Source organism: Oncorhynchus keta, chromosome 12, assembly GCF_023373465.1.
Source record: "Oncorhynchus keta strain PuntledgeMale-10-30-2019 chromosome 12, Oket_V2, whole genome shotgun sequence".
In the NCBI taxonomy this organism is placed as follows: Eukaryota; Metazoa; Chordata; class Actinopteri; order Salmoniformes; family Salmonidae; genus Oncorhynchus; species Oncorhynchus keta.
In genome coordinates, this window is record NC_068432.1 from 19,008,099 (window position 1) to 19,021,880 (window position 13,782).

Consider the following 13,782-nt stretch of genomic DNA (forward strand, 5'->3'; position numbering starts at 1 on the left):
TAAGGCACTACAGAGGGTTGTGCATACAGCCCAGTACATCACTGGGGCCAAGCTTCCTGCCATCCAGGACCTATATACTAGGCGGTGTCAAAGGAAGGCCAAAACATTGTCAAAGACTCCAGTCACCCAAGTCATAGACTGTTCTCTCTGCTACCGCACGGAAAGCGGTACCGGAGCGCCAAGTCTAGGTCCGAAAGACGTCTCAACAGCTTTTACCCCCAAGCCATAACAATTAATCAAATGGCCACCCGGACTATTTACATTGGCCCCCCTTTGATTTTACACTGCTGCTACTTGCTGTTTATTATCTATGTTTATTATGTTTATTATCTATGCATAGTCACTTTACCCCCTACCTACATGTGCAAATGACCTCGACTGTACCACCTCACATTGACTCGGTACCAGTACCCCCTGTATTATCGCCTCGTTACTTTTTGAACTGCATTTTTGGTTAAGGGCTTGTAAGCATTTCACATTAAGGTCTACACCTGTTATATTTGGCGCATGTGACCAAATCACATTTGGCGCATGTGATTTAATTGGATCAAGGGCAATCGCCGCAGAGCTTCACCCCATGTGACTGGGCAAATGGACATAGTCAAATCAAAACCCAACCTTCATTATTTACCTGTTGTGATGCAAAGATGTTCCAAACTCCGTTTTAGACGAGACTGACTTTATGACCAAAAGTGTCCTATTTAGACTTGGTAGTCAAGTTTGACACCAGAATAACTGTTTCTGACTCATATCGATGCCACAGGCCCTTTTCACATGGATTAGTTACTTTTTAAAGGCAGCTGCTTTTTAAACCATAGAAGTTTGTCTGCAGTATATTAGATAGCCACTTCTCAGCTCCACTCTCTCATCATAACCTCTGTCCCAGCAGGTATTAAAGACACCACTAGGTCTCATTCAGGGATCAACCCACTTCCTTTGTCTGGGCTCTAGCCTCTAGCCCTGTCCTGATTGGCTAGTGTTCAGTTTCTGGTGTGGAGCACAGCCATCCGTCCCTTTGACTATGACTGTGATGTGGCAGTTGCCCAGTGCAGACCTGTTCTGTGTACATCACCCTCATGAATGACACCTGGTGGCTACAAAGCTTCCCACATGTCACAGTGCGAGCACACTACCCTTGGAAAAAGCAGCCAGTCATAAAGCCTCCTCCCTCAAGTCTGTTTTCATTATGGCCATGTTGTAGGGCAGAGCTCTGGCTCATCCAGTCAAAAGGAGGCTTGTAATTTTACGTGCCTCCTGGGTGTTCCCTTGTAGTTGTAGAAAATACTCACAAAAGCTTGAGTTGATTTAGGTTAAAGGTACAGTACCAGTCAAAAGTTTGAACACAGCAACTCATTCCAGGGTTTTTCTTAATTTTCTACATAGTGAAGACATCAAACTATGAAATAACACATATGGAATCATGTAGTAACCAAAGAAGTGTTAAACAAATCAAAATATATTTCATATTCAGATTCTTCAAAGTAGCCACCCTTTGCCTTGATGAAAGCTTTGCACACTCTTGGCATTATCTCAACCAGCTTCATGAGGTAGTTACCTGGAATGCATTTCAATTAACAGGTGTGCCTTGTTAAAAGTTCATTTGTGGAAGAACAGCTCAAATCAAATCAAATTGTATTGGTCACATACACATGGTTAGCAGATGTTACCTAATACACACGAAGCTAAAGGGATGGAATAAGAATATGTCATATAATTATATGGATGAGCGAGCGTCATAGGCAAGATGGCAAGATGCAATAGATGGTACCGTAATTGCTGGACTATTAAGCGCACCTGAATATAAACCGCACCCACTGAATTATTAAAAAATATGTATTTTGTACATAAATAAGCCGCACATGTCTATAAGCCGGAGGTGCCTACCGGTACATTGAAACAAATGAACTTTACACAGCCTTTAAACGGAACACGGCTTGTAACAAAAATTAAACAGTGGCCTACCAAGAAAGTCATTGGTCACTGTCTTCCTCCTCCTGTGCACTGAAACCACTGAAGCCATCTCCTTCGGTGTCGGAGTTGAATGGCCTCAGAATTGCTTCATCCGATGTTGGATGGTTTTCATTGTCGCTCTCGTCACTTTCATCCGGAGGCAAATTCCCCGCTGAGCTCATGCTGCCCCTTCAACACGCAGCAGTCCAGCCTTTCGAAACATATAGTGGATTTTTTGACAATGCTCCACGCTGTCAGGACCCACTGGCAGACTTGACCATAAGTTGCTCTTCGCATGCGGCCCGTTTTAGTGAAGGATTTCTCCCCACTTGTCATCCAAGCCTCCCACTGAACAAGGAGCGCCACCTTAAATGCACGATTTACACTGATGTCGAGTGGCTGCAAATACTTTGGACCATCTGCTTTTCTTCCCTCTGACAGCTGTTGTTGTCTTTTTGCACTGAGTCAGTTCCTCACGCTGCTGTTTCCAACGTCTTATCATCGACTCATTAAGGCCAAGCTCCCGTGCTGCAGCTCTATTTCCTTTTCCAACAGCCAGATCGATCGCCTTCAACTTGAAAGCTGCATCATATGCATTTCTCCGTGTCTTTGCCATGATGAGGGTGACAAAATTACTACCGTAATCAGAATGATGGGAAGTTTGAGCGCGCTCTATTTATGTCACATTATGTGACGGTGCTCAGTTTTTTGGCGGCATGAATCTTGTGAAAGCGGGAAAAATCCAGAAATTAGCCGCGTCATTGTATAAACCGCGAGGTTCAAAGCGTGGGAATAAAGTAGCGGCTTATAGTCCGGAAATTACGGTATACATATGAGATGAGTAATGTAAGATATGTAAACATTATTAAAGTAGCATTATTTAAAATGACTACTGATCCATTTATTAAAGTGGCTAATGATTTGAGTCTGTATGTAGGCAGCAGCCTCTCTGTGTTAGTGATGGCTGTTTAACAGTCTGATGGCCTTGAGATAGAAGCTTATTTTCCAGTCTCTCGGTCCCTGCTTTGATGCACCTGTATTGACCACTCCTTCTGGATGATAGCGGGGTGAACGGGCAGTGGCTCGGGTGGTTATTGTCCTTGATGATCTTTTTGGCCTTCCTGTGACATCGGGTGCTGTCGGTGTCCTGGAGGGTAGGTAGTTTGCCTCCGGTGATGCGTTGTGCAGACCTCACCCCCCTCTGGAGAGCCTTGCAGTTGAGGACCGTGCAGTTGGTGTACCAGGCGGGTGATACAGCATGACAGGATGCTCTCAATTGTGCATCTGTAAACATTTGTGAGAGTTTTGGGTGACAAGCCAAATTTCTTCAGCCTGCTGAGGTTGAAGATGCGCTGTTGCACCTTCTTCACCACACTGTCTATGTGGGTGGACCATTAAAACCTTTCACTTTTTCCACTGCTGTCCCGTCGATGTGGATAGGGGGGTGCTCCCTCTGCTTTTTCCTGAAGTCCACGATCATCTCCTTTGTTTTGTTGACATTGATTGAGAGGTTGTTTTTCTGACACCACACTCCGACTGCCCTCACCTCCTTCCTGTAGGCTGTCTGGTCGTTGTTGGTGATCAAGCCCACTACTGTTGTGTCATCTGCAAACTTTATGATTGAGTTGCCACCCTAGACCCAGTTCAGTTTGCACACCGCCCCAACAGGTCCACAGACGATGCAATCGCCATCACACTGCACACTGCCCTATCCCATCTGGACAAGAGGAATACCTATGTAAGAATGCTGTTCATTGACCACTGCTCAGCCTTCAACACCATTGTATCCTCCAAGCTCATCATTAAGCTCGGGGGCTTGGTTCTGAACCGCCACCCTGTGCAACTGGGTCCTGGACTGCTTGACGGGCAGCCCCCAGGTGGTGAAGGTAGGCAACAACACCTCCACTATGCTGATCTTCAACACAGGGGCCCCACAAGGGTGCGTGCTCAGCTCTCTCCTGTACTCCCTTTTCCCCCAAGAACGCATGGCCACGCAAGCCTCTAACTCAATCATCAATTTTGCAGATGACACAACAGTGGTAGGCCTGATTACCAACAACAACAAGACAACCTAAAGGGAGGAGGTGAGGGCCCTGGCAGAGTGGTGCCAGGAAAATAACCTCTCACTCAATGTCAACAAAATGAAGGAGCTGATCGTGGACTTCAGGAGACAGCAGAGGGAGCTCACCCACATCCACATCGAAGAGGCCGCAGTAGAGAAGCTGAAAAGCTTCATGTTCCTCTGCGTACACATCACTGACAATGTGAAATGGTCCACCCACACAGACAGCGTGGGGAACAGTCCCTAAGACCCTCACAAACTCACCGCCTGGTATGGCAACTGCACCGTCTGCAAACGCAGGGCTCCCCAGAGGGTGGTGCGGACAGCCCAACGCATCACCGGGAGCACACTGCCTGCCGTTCAGGACATTACAGCACCCGGTGTCACAGGAAGGCCAAGAAGATCGTCAAGGACTTCAGCCGCCCGAGCCACGGCCTGTTCACCCCGCTATCATCCAGAAGGCGAGGTGCATCAAAGCTGGGACCGAAAAACTGCTTTGATCGCAAGGTCATCAGACTATTAAATAGCCATCACTAGCAGGCCTCCACCCAGTACCCTGCCCTGAACATAGTCACTGTCACTAGCCGGCTACCACCCGGTTACTCATCCCTGCACATTAGAGGCTGCTGCCCTATGTACATACTGTAGACATGGAACACTGGTCATCTTAATCATGTTTACATAGTGTTTTTCCCATTTCATATGTATATACTGTATTCTAGTCAAGGCCATCCTATTCAACAATTTCTCTACATATACTATTCTATCCACATATTCTTCAGATATACTATTTGTTCTATCCTCATACTGTCCATAATGTCTATACATCCCATCACATAATATAAAATATAATATATACAGTGCATTCAAAAAGTATTCAGACCCCTTGACTTTTTCAAATTTGTTTTACATTATAGCCTTGTTCTAAAATGAATTAAATAGTTTTTTCCCTTCATCAATCTACACACAATACCGCATAATGACAAAGCAAAAACTGTTTTTTAGAAATGTTTGCAAATTTAAAAAAAAAATATATATATATAGACCCTTTACTCAGTACTTTGTTGAAGCACCTTTGGCAGCGATTACAGCCTTGAGTCAAATGAAATCCAATTTTTACTTGTCACATGCACCGAATACAACCTTACCGTGAAATGCTTACTTATAAAGCCCTTAACCAACAATGCAGTTCATCAGTGTCCCGTCCACGTGACGGTTGAGCTAACTTAGGCTAAGGTGAGCATCAGGTTGTAAGTAACAAGAACATTTTAACAAGAACATTTCCCAGGACATAGACATATCTGATATTGGCAGAAAGCTTAAATTCTTGTTAATCTAACTGCACTATCCAATTTACAGTAGCTATTACAGTGAACGAATACCATGCCATTGTTTGAGGAGTGTGCACAATTTTGAACATGAAAAGTTATTAATAAACAAATTGGGCACATTTGGGCAGTCTTGATACAACATTTTGAACAGAAATGCAAACGGTTTATTGGATCAGTCTGAAACTTTACACATACACTGCTGCCATCTAGTGGCCTAAATCTAAATTGCACCTGGGCTGGAAAAATACATTATGGCCTTTATCTTGCATTTCAAAGATGATGTTACAAAAGAACAGTGGTTTTTTCCTTTGTATAATCTTTTACCAGATCTATTGTGTTATACTCTCCTACATTCCTTTCACATTTCAACAAACTTCGAAGTGTTTCCTTTCAAATGGTACCAATGGTACTAACTGCCTGAGCTACAAGCAGTTAGATTTGGGTATGTCATTTTAGGTGAAAAATTGGAATGAAGAAGCGGATCCTTAAGAGGCTAAGAAAATATTTACTAAATAAACTAAATGTTAAAAAATCTGAGGAAAAAATGTAACACAAGTAATTTACATAACAATAACAAGGCTATATAAAGGGGGTACTACTGGTATTGAGTCAATGTGCGGGTATAACCAATGTGAAATGGCTAGCTAGTTAGTGCAGTGCTTGCTAATAGCGTTTCAATCGGTGACATCACTCTCTCTGGGACCTTGAAGTAGTTGTTCCCCTTGCTCTGCAAGGGCCGCGGCTTTTGTTGAGCGATGGGTAACGATTCTTCGAGGGTGGCTGTTGTCGATGTGTGCAGAGGGTCCCTGGTTCGAGCCCAGGTCGGGGCGAGGAGAGGGACAGAAGCTACACTGTTACACGGGGGTACAGGTTAGTCGAGATCATTTGTAAAGTGACTGTGCATAGATAATAAACAGCGAGTAGCAGCAGCGTAAAAACAAAAGGGTAGGGGGGGGTGGTCGTCAATGTAAATAGTCTGGGTGGCCATTTGATTAATTGTTCAGCAGTCTTATGGCTTGGGGGTAGAAGCTGTTGAGGAGCCTTTTGGTCCTAGACGTGGTGCTCTACTTGCCGTGCGGTAGCAGAGATAACAGTCTATGACTGGAGTCTTTCATGTTTTTTGGGGCCTGTGTCTAACACCGACCTAGTATATAAGGTCCTGGATGTCAGGAAACTTGGCCCCAGTGATGTACTGGGCCACATGCACTACCCTCTGTAGTGCCTGATGGTCAGATGCCCAAGCAGTTGCCATACCAGGTGGTGATACAACCGGTCAGGATTCTGTCGATGGTGCAACTGTATAACTTTTTGAGGATCTGAGGACCCGTGACAAATCTTTTCAGTCTCATGGGGGGGAAATGTGTTGTCGTGCCCTCTTCACAACTGTCTTGGTGTGTTTGGACCATGATAGTTCGTTGGTGATGTGGACACCAAGGAACTTAAAACTCTCAACCCCCTCCACTTCAGCCCGTCAATATTAATCGGGGCCTGTTCATCCCTCCTTTTCCTGTAGTCCATGATCAGCTCCTTTGTCTTGCTCACATTGAGGGAGAGGTTTGTTGTCCTGGCACCACATTGCCAGGTCTCTGACCTCCTCCCTATTGGCGGCCTCATCATTATCAGTGATCAGGCCTACCACTGTTGTGTCGTCAGCAAACTTAATGATGGTGTTGGAGTCGTGCTTGGCCACACAGTTGTGGGTGAAAATGGAGTACAGGACGGGACTAAGCAAGCAACCCTGAGGGGTCCCAGTGTTGAGGATCAGCATGGCAGATGTGTTGCTGCCTACCCTTACCACCTGGGGGCAGCCCATCAGGATCCAGTTGCAGAGGGAGGTGTTTAGTCCCAGGGTCCTTAGCTTAGTGATGAGCTTTGTGGGCACCATGGTGCTGAATGCTGAGCTGTGGTCAATGAATGGCATTCTCATATAGGTGTTCCTTTTGTCCAGATGGGAAAGGGCATCTGTGGAGTGTGATTGAGATTGTGTCATCTGTGGATCTGTTATGCGAATTGGAGTGGGTCTAGGGCTTCCGGCATTATGGTGTTGATGTGAGCCATGACCAGCCTTTCAATGCACTTCATGGCTACTGACGTGAGTGCTATGGGGTGGTAATAATTTAGGCAGGTTACCTTCACTTTCTTGGGCACAGGGACTATGTTGGTCTGTTTGAAACATGTAGGTATTACAGACTCGGTCAGGGAGAGGTTGAAAATGTCAGTGACGACACTTGCCAGTTGGACCGCGCATGCTTTGAGTACATGTCCTGGTAATCCGTCTGGCCCCTCGGCTTTGTGAATGTTAACCTGATTAAAGGTCTTGCTCACATTGGCTACGGCTCTCATGCATGCTTCAGTGTTGTTTGACTCGAAGCGAGCATAAAAGGCATTTAGCTCGTCTGGTAAGGCTTGTGTTACTGGGCAGCTTGTGGCTGGGTTCCCCTTTGTAGTCCGTAATATTTTTCAAGCCCTGCCACATCCGACGAGCATCAGAGCCGGTGTAGTAGGATTCAATCTAAGTCCTGTATCAACGTTTTGCCTGTTTGATGGTTCATCTGAGGGCATAGCGGAATTTCTTATAAGCGTCCGGATTAGTGAAAAGCGACAACTCAAGCCTTCGGTGCGGTTGTTGCCTGTAATCCAGGGCTTCTGGTTGGAAAATGTACGTATGGTCAATGTGGGGGTGATGTCATCGATGCATTTATTGATGAATCCGGTGACTGAGGTAATATACTCCTCAATGCAATTGGATGAACATATTCCAGTCTGTGCTAGCAAAACAGTCCTGTAGCGTAGCATCTGCGTCATCTGACCACTTCCTGTATTGAGCGAGTCACTGTTACTTCCTGCTTTAGTTTTGGCTTGTAAGCCTGAATCTGGAGGATAGAATTATGGTCAGATTTGACAAATGGAGGGCGAGAGAGAGCTTTGTATGCGTCTCTGTGTGTTGAGTAAAGGTGATCTTGATCTTGTTTTTCCTCTGGTTGCACATATCACATGCTGGTAGAAATTATGTAGAACGGATTTAAGTTTGCCTGCATTAAAGTCCCTGGTAACTAGGAGTGCCTCTTCTGGATGAGCATTTTCTTGTTTGCTTATGGCCTTATACAGCTCGTTGAGTGCAGTCTTAGTGCCAGTGTTAGTTTGTGATGGTAAATAGACGGCTACGAATAATATAGATGAGAACTCTCTTGGTAGAAAGTGTGGGCTACAGCTTATCATGAGGTATTCTACCATAGGCGAGCAATGCCTCGAGACTTCTTTAATATTAGACATCGCGCACCAGTAGTTATTGACAAATACGCCCCCCCCCGCCCCTTGTCTTACCAGATGTAGCTGCTTGGGTATGATGCTACAAGCTTGGCACACTTGTATTTGGAGAGTTTCTCCCATTATTCTCTGCAGATCCTCTCAATCTCTGTCAGGTTGGATGGGGAGCTTCTCTGCACAGCTATTTTCAGGTCTCTCCAGAGATGTTTGATCGGGTTCAAGTCCGGGCTCTGGCTAGGCTACTCAAGGACATTCTGAGACTTGTCCCTAAGTGACTCCTATGTTGTCTTGGCAGTGTGCTTAGGGTCGTTGTCCTGTTGGAAGGTGAACCTTCACCCCAGCCTGAGGTCCTGAGAGCTGTGGAGTGGGTTTTCATCAAGGATCTCTCTGTACTTTTCTCCAGTCATCTTTCCCTCGATCCTGACTAGTCTCCCAGTCCCTGCTGCTAAAAAACATCCCCACCGCATGATGCTTCCACCACCATGCTTCACCGTAGGGATGGGATTGGCCAGGTGATGAGCGGTGCCTGGTTTCCTCCAGGCCTGACACTTGGCATTCAGGCCAAAGAGATCAATCTTGGCTTCATCAGACCAGAGAATCTTGTTTCTTATGGTCGGAGAGTCCTTTAAGTGCCTTTTGGCAAACTCCGAGCGGGCTGTCGCGCCTTATACTGAGGAGTGGCTTCCATCTGGCCACTACCATAAAGGCCTGATTGGTGGAGAGCTGCAGAGATGGTTGCCTTTCTGGAAGATTCTCCCATCTCCACAGAGTATCTCTGGAGTTCTGTCAGAGTGACAATCGGGTTCTTGGTCACCTCCCTGACAAAGGCCGTTCTCCCCGATTGCTAAGTTTGGCAGGGCAGCCAGCTCTAGGAAGAGTCTTGGTGGTTCCAAACTTCTTCCATTTAAGAATGATGGAGGCCACTGTGTTCTTGGGGACCTTCAAGGCTGCAGAAATGTTTTGGTGCCCTTCCCCAGATATGTGCCTCGATGCAAGAGATGCTCGGAGCTCTACGGACAATTCCTTCGACCTCATGGCTTGGTTTTTGCTCTGACGAGCACTGTCAACTGTGGGACCTTATATAGACAGGTGTGTGCCTTTCCATATCATGTCCAATCAATTACATTTACCACGGGTGGACTCCAATCAAGTTGTAGAAACATCTCAAGGATGATCAATGGAAACAGGATGCACCTGAGCACAATCGAGTCTCATAGCAAAGGGTCTGAATGCTTATGTAGATAAGGTATTTCAGTTTTTTTGCCAAAAAATCTGAAAACCTTTCTTCACTTCATCATTATGGGGTATTTTGTGTAGATTGATAAAGAAAAAAATATTAGGGTTTAAGTGAGACTATTTATGGCAGCGCCAATCTTTTTGACCAAGTTACTCATGGCCTCATGTTTCTGTGTGCCAAATTTGAAAAAAGTTACTTATCTGTGCTTGAGTTAACAATAATGAACATATAAACAATCTTTTCTGAGTGGGATAGAGAATGGGATACCTTTGTTTTAGGAACGTGCTATGCCATCTGTCTGCTTTGAAGCTGTGTAAGACAAATAAATAAAAAAAACAACCAACCATTCTAAATGTCTACTCCTGTGATAGTAATGTATGGCTTTTCTCATCCTGTTCTCTCTCTTTCTCGTCCAGTCTTTCCAAGGAAGTCAAGGCCGAGCGTACCTGTTCAACTCAGTGTAAGTACCTGAGCACGTATTTTATCACTTCATCGCTACTCTGACACCCCCTCTTTCTCTATTTCTCATTCTTTCTTTTCTTTGCCTTTCTTTCCATTTATAACATTATTCCCCCCCCCCCTCTCAGGGTGAACGTGGGGTGTGGACTAGCAGAAGAGAGGGTTCTGTTGACAGGGCTTCATGCGGTTGCTGATATTTACTGTGAAAACTGTAAAACCACACTGGGCTGGAAATACGTGAGTAGCTAATTACATAGGAATCCCCTACAAACAGTTCTGTATACATATAGGTGTATAACACAACTATAGACATAAATGCTCCACATTGCTGGGGTCCCTGACTCTGCTTTGTGGCTAACTATGTGGGTTAAGGTGTGTGTGCGTGTGTGAGTGCGTGCTTGGGTGGAGGTCAGGGAGAGTAACCCGGACGGTACGCGGCCTTGTGGTGTTTTATGGCGCTGCCATCTGTGTGATATTATTATTAATATCATCCACGAGGCCTGATGTTCCCGCACTGTCACACTGCCAAAGGTGCTGCTGCTGACCTAGTACACTTATCAATGGGGGGATAATCAGCACAGAAACACATTATTGCACTCTCCCACACACAATCACTCACACACTCAAATACACACACACACAATTCAATTTCACTTACTGACTCTCGCGCGCACACATACACAATCACTCACACTGAGATTACATATAGAACAACAAGAGAGATTACCCCAGATAGAAAACATCAAGGCACTGTTTACATTCATGAAAATGCTTGTTTCATCCGTTCACTAATGTTTGTGACTGTCTCTCTCCCCTCCTTCCCATTCTCGGTCCCTGTCTCTCTCTCTATCTCTTTCTATCCTCTTCTCCCTCTCTTATTTCTACCCCCACTGTATCCCCCCCCAATCTCCGCAGGAGCATGCCTTTGAGAGCAGTCAGAAGTACAAGGAGGGGAAGTTCATTATCGAACTGGCCCACATGATCAAGGACAATGGCTGGGACTGAGTGGGCAGACCTAGAGTGTTGGAGAGGCGTGGCTTAGCTGTAGGGCACAGCTCAGTGTTGGACTCACCAATAAGGATTACTGCTAGCTCATCCACGTGACCCTATCCACCTGACATGCAGTTCATGTACCCCCACAATACATAGGTGTAAGGGCGTGTTTGTGCTTGTGTGTTTACAAGAATGATAAATCATTTCCAGTGTACAGAATATACAGAACTGCACACACGCACACACACAGTGGCTCAGAGACATGTTTGTATTCACACTGCACGTTGATGCTTGTCCCAGGCCTCAGGGTGGACAGGAGACCACAGGCTAAGTGTTATAGGTCATAGGTAATGGTCTATCTGGGGGGTGAATGAGATGGACGATGAACATCGTACTGGACAGACAAGGGTGTTCCCCCAAGACCCACCAACACTACAATGAGGTTGTTGTTGTTGTTTTTTTTAACCTACGATCACCCTCACTACCCTATGTGGATCCTTCCACCTTCACACACACATGGAAGACACAAACCACCCAACCAATCAACCAGAATCACCAGACTTATTGTAGCCTGAAATCGTCCAAAACTCCTTTTGAGGGATTGAAACTGATTGTCAGAAAACTGCATGACTGTTCATCTGGAAAAATACATATTTTGCTGTTATTTGTTTTTTATTTATTCGAGCATGAGTTTAAGGTATTGATTTATTTATGAATTTATTTGGTGTTTGGGGACAATCTCCCCTTCTACTCCCTTTGTTCAAAGGTAGCAGCGTTTTAGTTCCTCCCTCACCCCTCAATTCCAATCAATGGTAGCAATCTTAAAAATGAGGTGTCACTCAAGTTGTCGTCCTTTTGCCTTTCTGAGTGTGCTGTTACCACCCTCTGTAAATGTTTCAGTAATGGTGATGTGTACAATGAACAGTGGCGGAGTGCAAGAGGTTTTCATGTCACCTTGGAAAAGAGACGGCACCCTTAGCTCTTTTCGGTTTCAAAATAATGCTCAAAGCTGGCATTATAACGGTGATGCAAACTGATGATGAAATGAGGCAAGTGGAGTGCCTTGTGTCTCGACACTGATCTAAAGTTAGTGTTGTGTTTCCCCCCTAGTGGTTGAGGTGAAGATATGGAGAGGGTTACCTGATTCTAGATCTATTTCTATAGCTAATTCTGGAGCTTCACAGATTCATGTTTGTGAACTGGTATTTCTCTGTTTACCTGGTTCTGCCTCCTCCACTGCCTCCTCGCTTATTTGTTTTGCTGATTTTACGAGATTAGAGAAAATACCAACAGTTAAAATTAACTTTCTACAGTCTGGAACAGGAGAACCAATTGAAATCAACAGACTGTGACTGACAGTGGAAATACCCAATCAGAGGGTGTCACACATCCCAGCACAACAACCAAAGGCTCTCCCATCAACAATACATTAACCAAACAATGGACCTGCCTAGATTGCTTGTATCAGGAAGTTGCAGAATGAAAGATTGTGATTGGCCCAGAGCCACTGTCGAACCCTGGGCTTTCTCTGTGAGATAATGCATTGTTTGGTTGAGACAATTACAATGTTAATACCTGTATATTCACTATGAACATAAGCATTATGCATTATTATTATATAACGATAAACTGTATTACACCATGTAAATAGCCATATTCAATGTTTTATTTATTTATTCAATTGATGATTATGTATGCTCTGCTGTCTGTCTTGGGACACCTTGTGGGACAGTTAGATTTCCTACTTTTTTACTATTTGAAAATGTATTTTTCGTGTGTCTTTTGTAAAGGAAGGAAAGTTAATGGCAATATATGGGACTCAATAAAGATTCTTATTTGATTGATCTGAAGAAAAAGGCCAAAGTACGTTTTATACTCACCTGGTTGCCAGTCTTGTTTTGTACTTGAGACAACTTTGGCTTTTGAGATGAACAACAACCAGAAATGAGCTGGCTTAAACAGAAACAGATCTGGCAACCAGGTTAATTGTATCGTACATATGTTTTGACTTTCCAGCTGTTGGACCACTATGGATTTCAGAGAAACCTGCAAAACCGATAACTGTTCATGCATACATGTATTATCCCATGAAGCAAAAGCATTTGTTTCAACATCTGCCTGACTCAAAAGGCTGGTACATAATGTGTAAAAGTAGATACGGTTAGACATTTTGAACATTGGATGTCTGAAGAGGATATTAGCCGCAGCTGGTTATCATCACCGGGCTCTCCATTGTGCCCCGGCCTCCCATTCTATCTCCATAGCAGCAGATGGTGGGACAGGGTCTCCTAGCAACTGGGTTCCAGGGGCAATAGTGTGAATGGTTGAATGGTTGGTATTAGTGTTACCTGTCATCCCTGACTGGTACTCGGCATCATGGCACAATGCCACAGAAAAATTGTGGGTTGTTGTCTCTCCCTAATATATTCATTTGAGTGGTTTGTTTAGGGACAGAAATGCTTTGTTGGGATATGTATGCATGG

General features: G+C 44.8%; 1 protein-coding gene across 1 annotated transcript in view; it reads left to right on the forward strand.

Moving 5' to 3' along the window:
- Positions 1–13,155, forward strand: part of LOC118391072 (protein yippee-like 1) — a 34,267-nt gene extending 21,112 nt beyond the window's left edge. Inside the window, exons 3-5 of the mRNA XM_035782065.2 lie at positions 10,264–10,307; positions 10,435–10,543; positions 11,222–13,155. Of these exons, the coding sequence (XP_035637958.1) occupies positions 10,264–10,307; positions 10,435–10,543; positions 11,222–11,311 (243 nt within the window). The 3' untranslated portion in view covers positions 11,312–13,155. The remainder of the gene's footprint in view (positions 1–10,263; positions 10,308–10,434; positions 10,544–11,221) is intronic.
- The last annotated feature ends 627 nt before the right edge of the window (positions 13,156–13,782 follow it).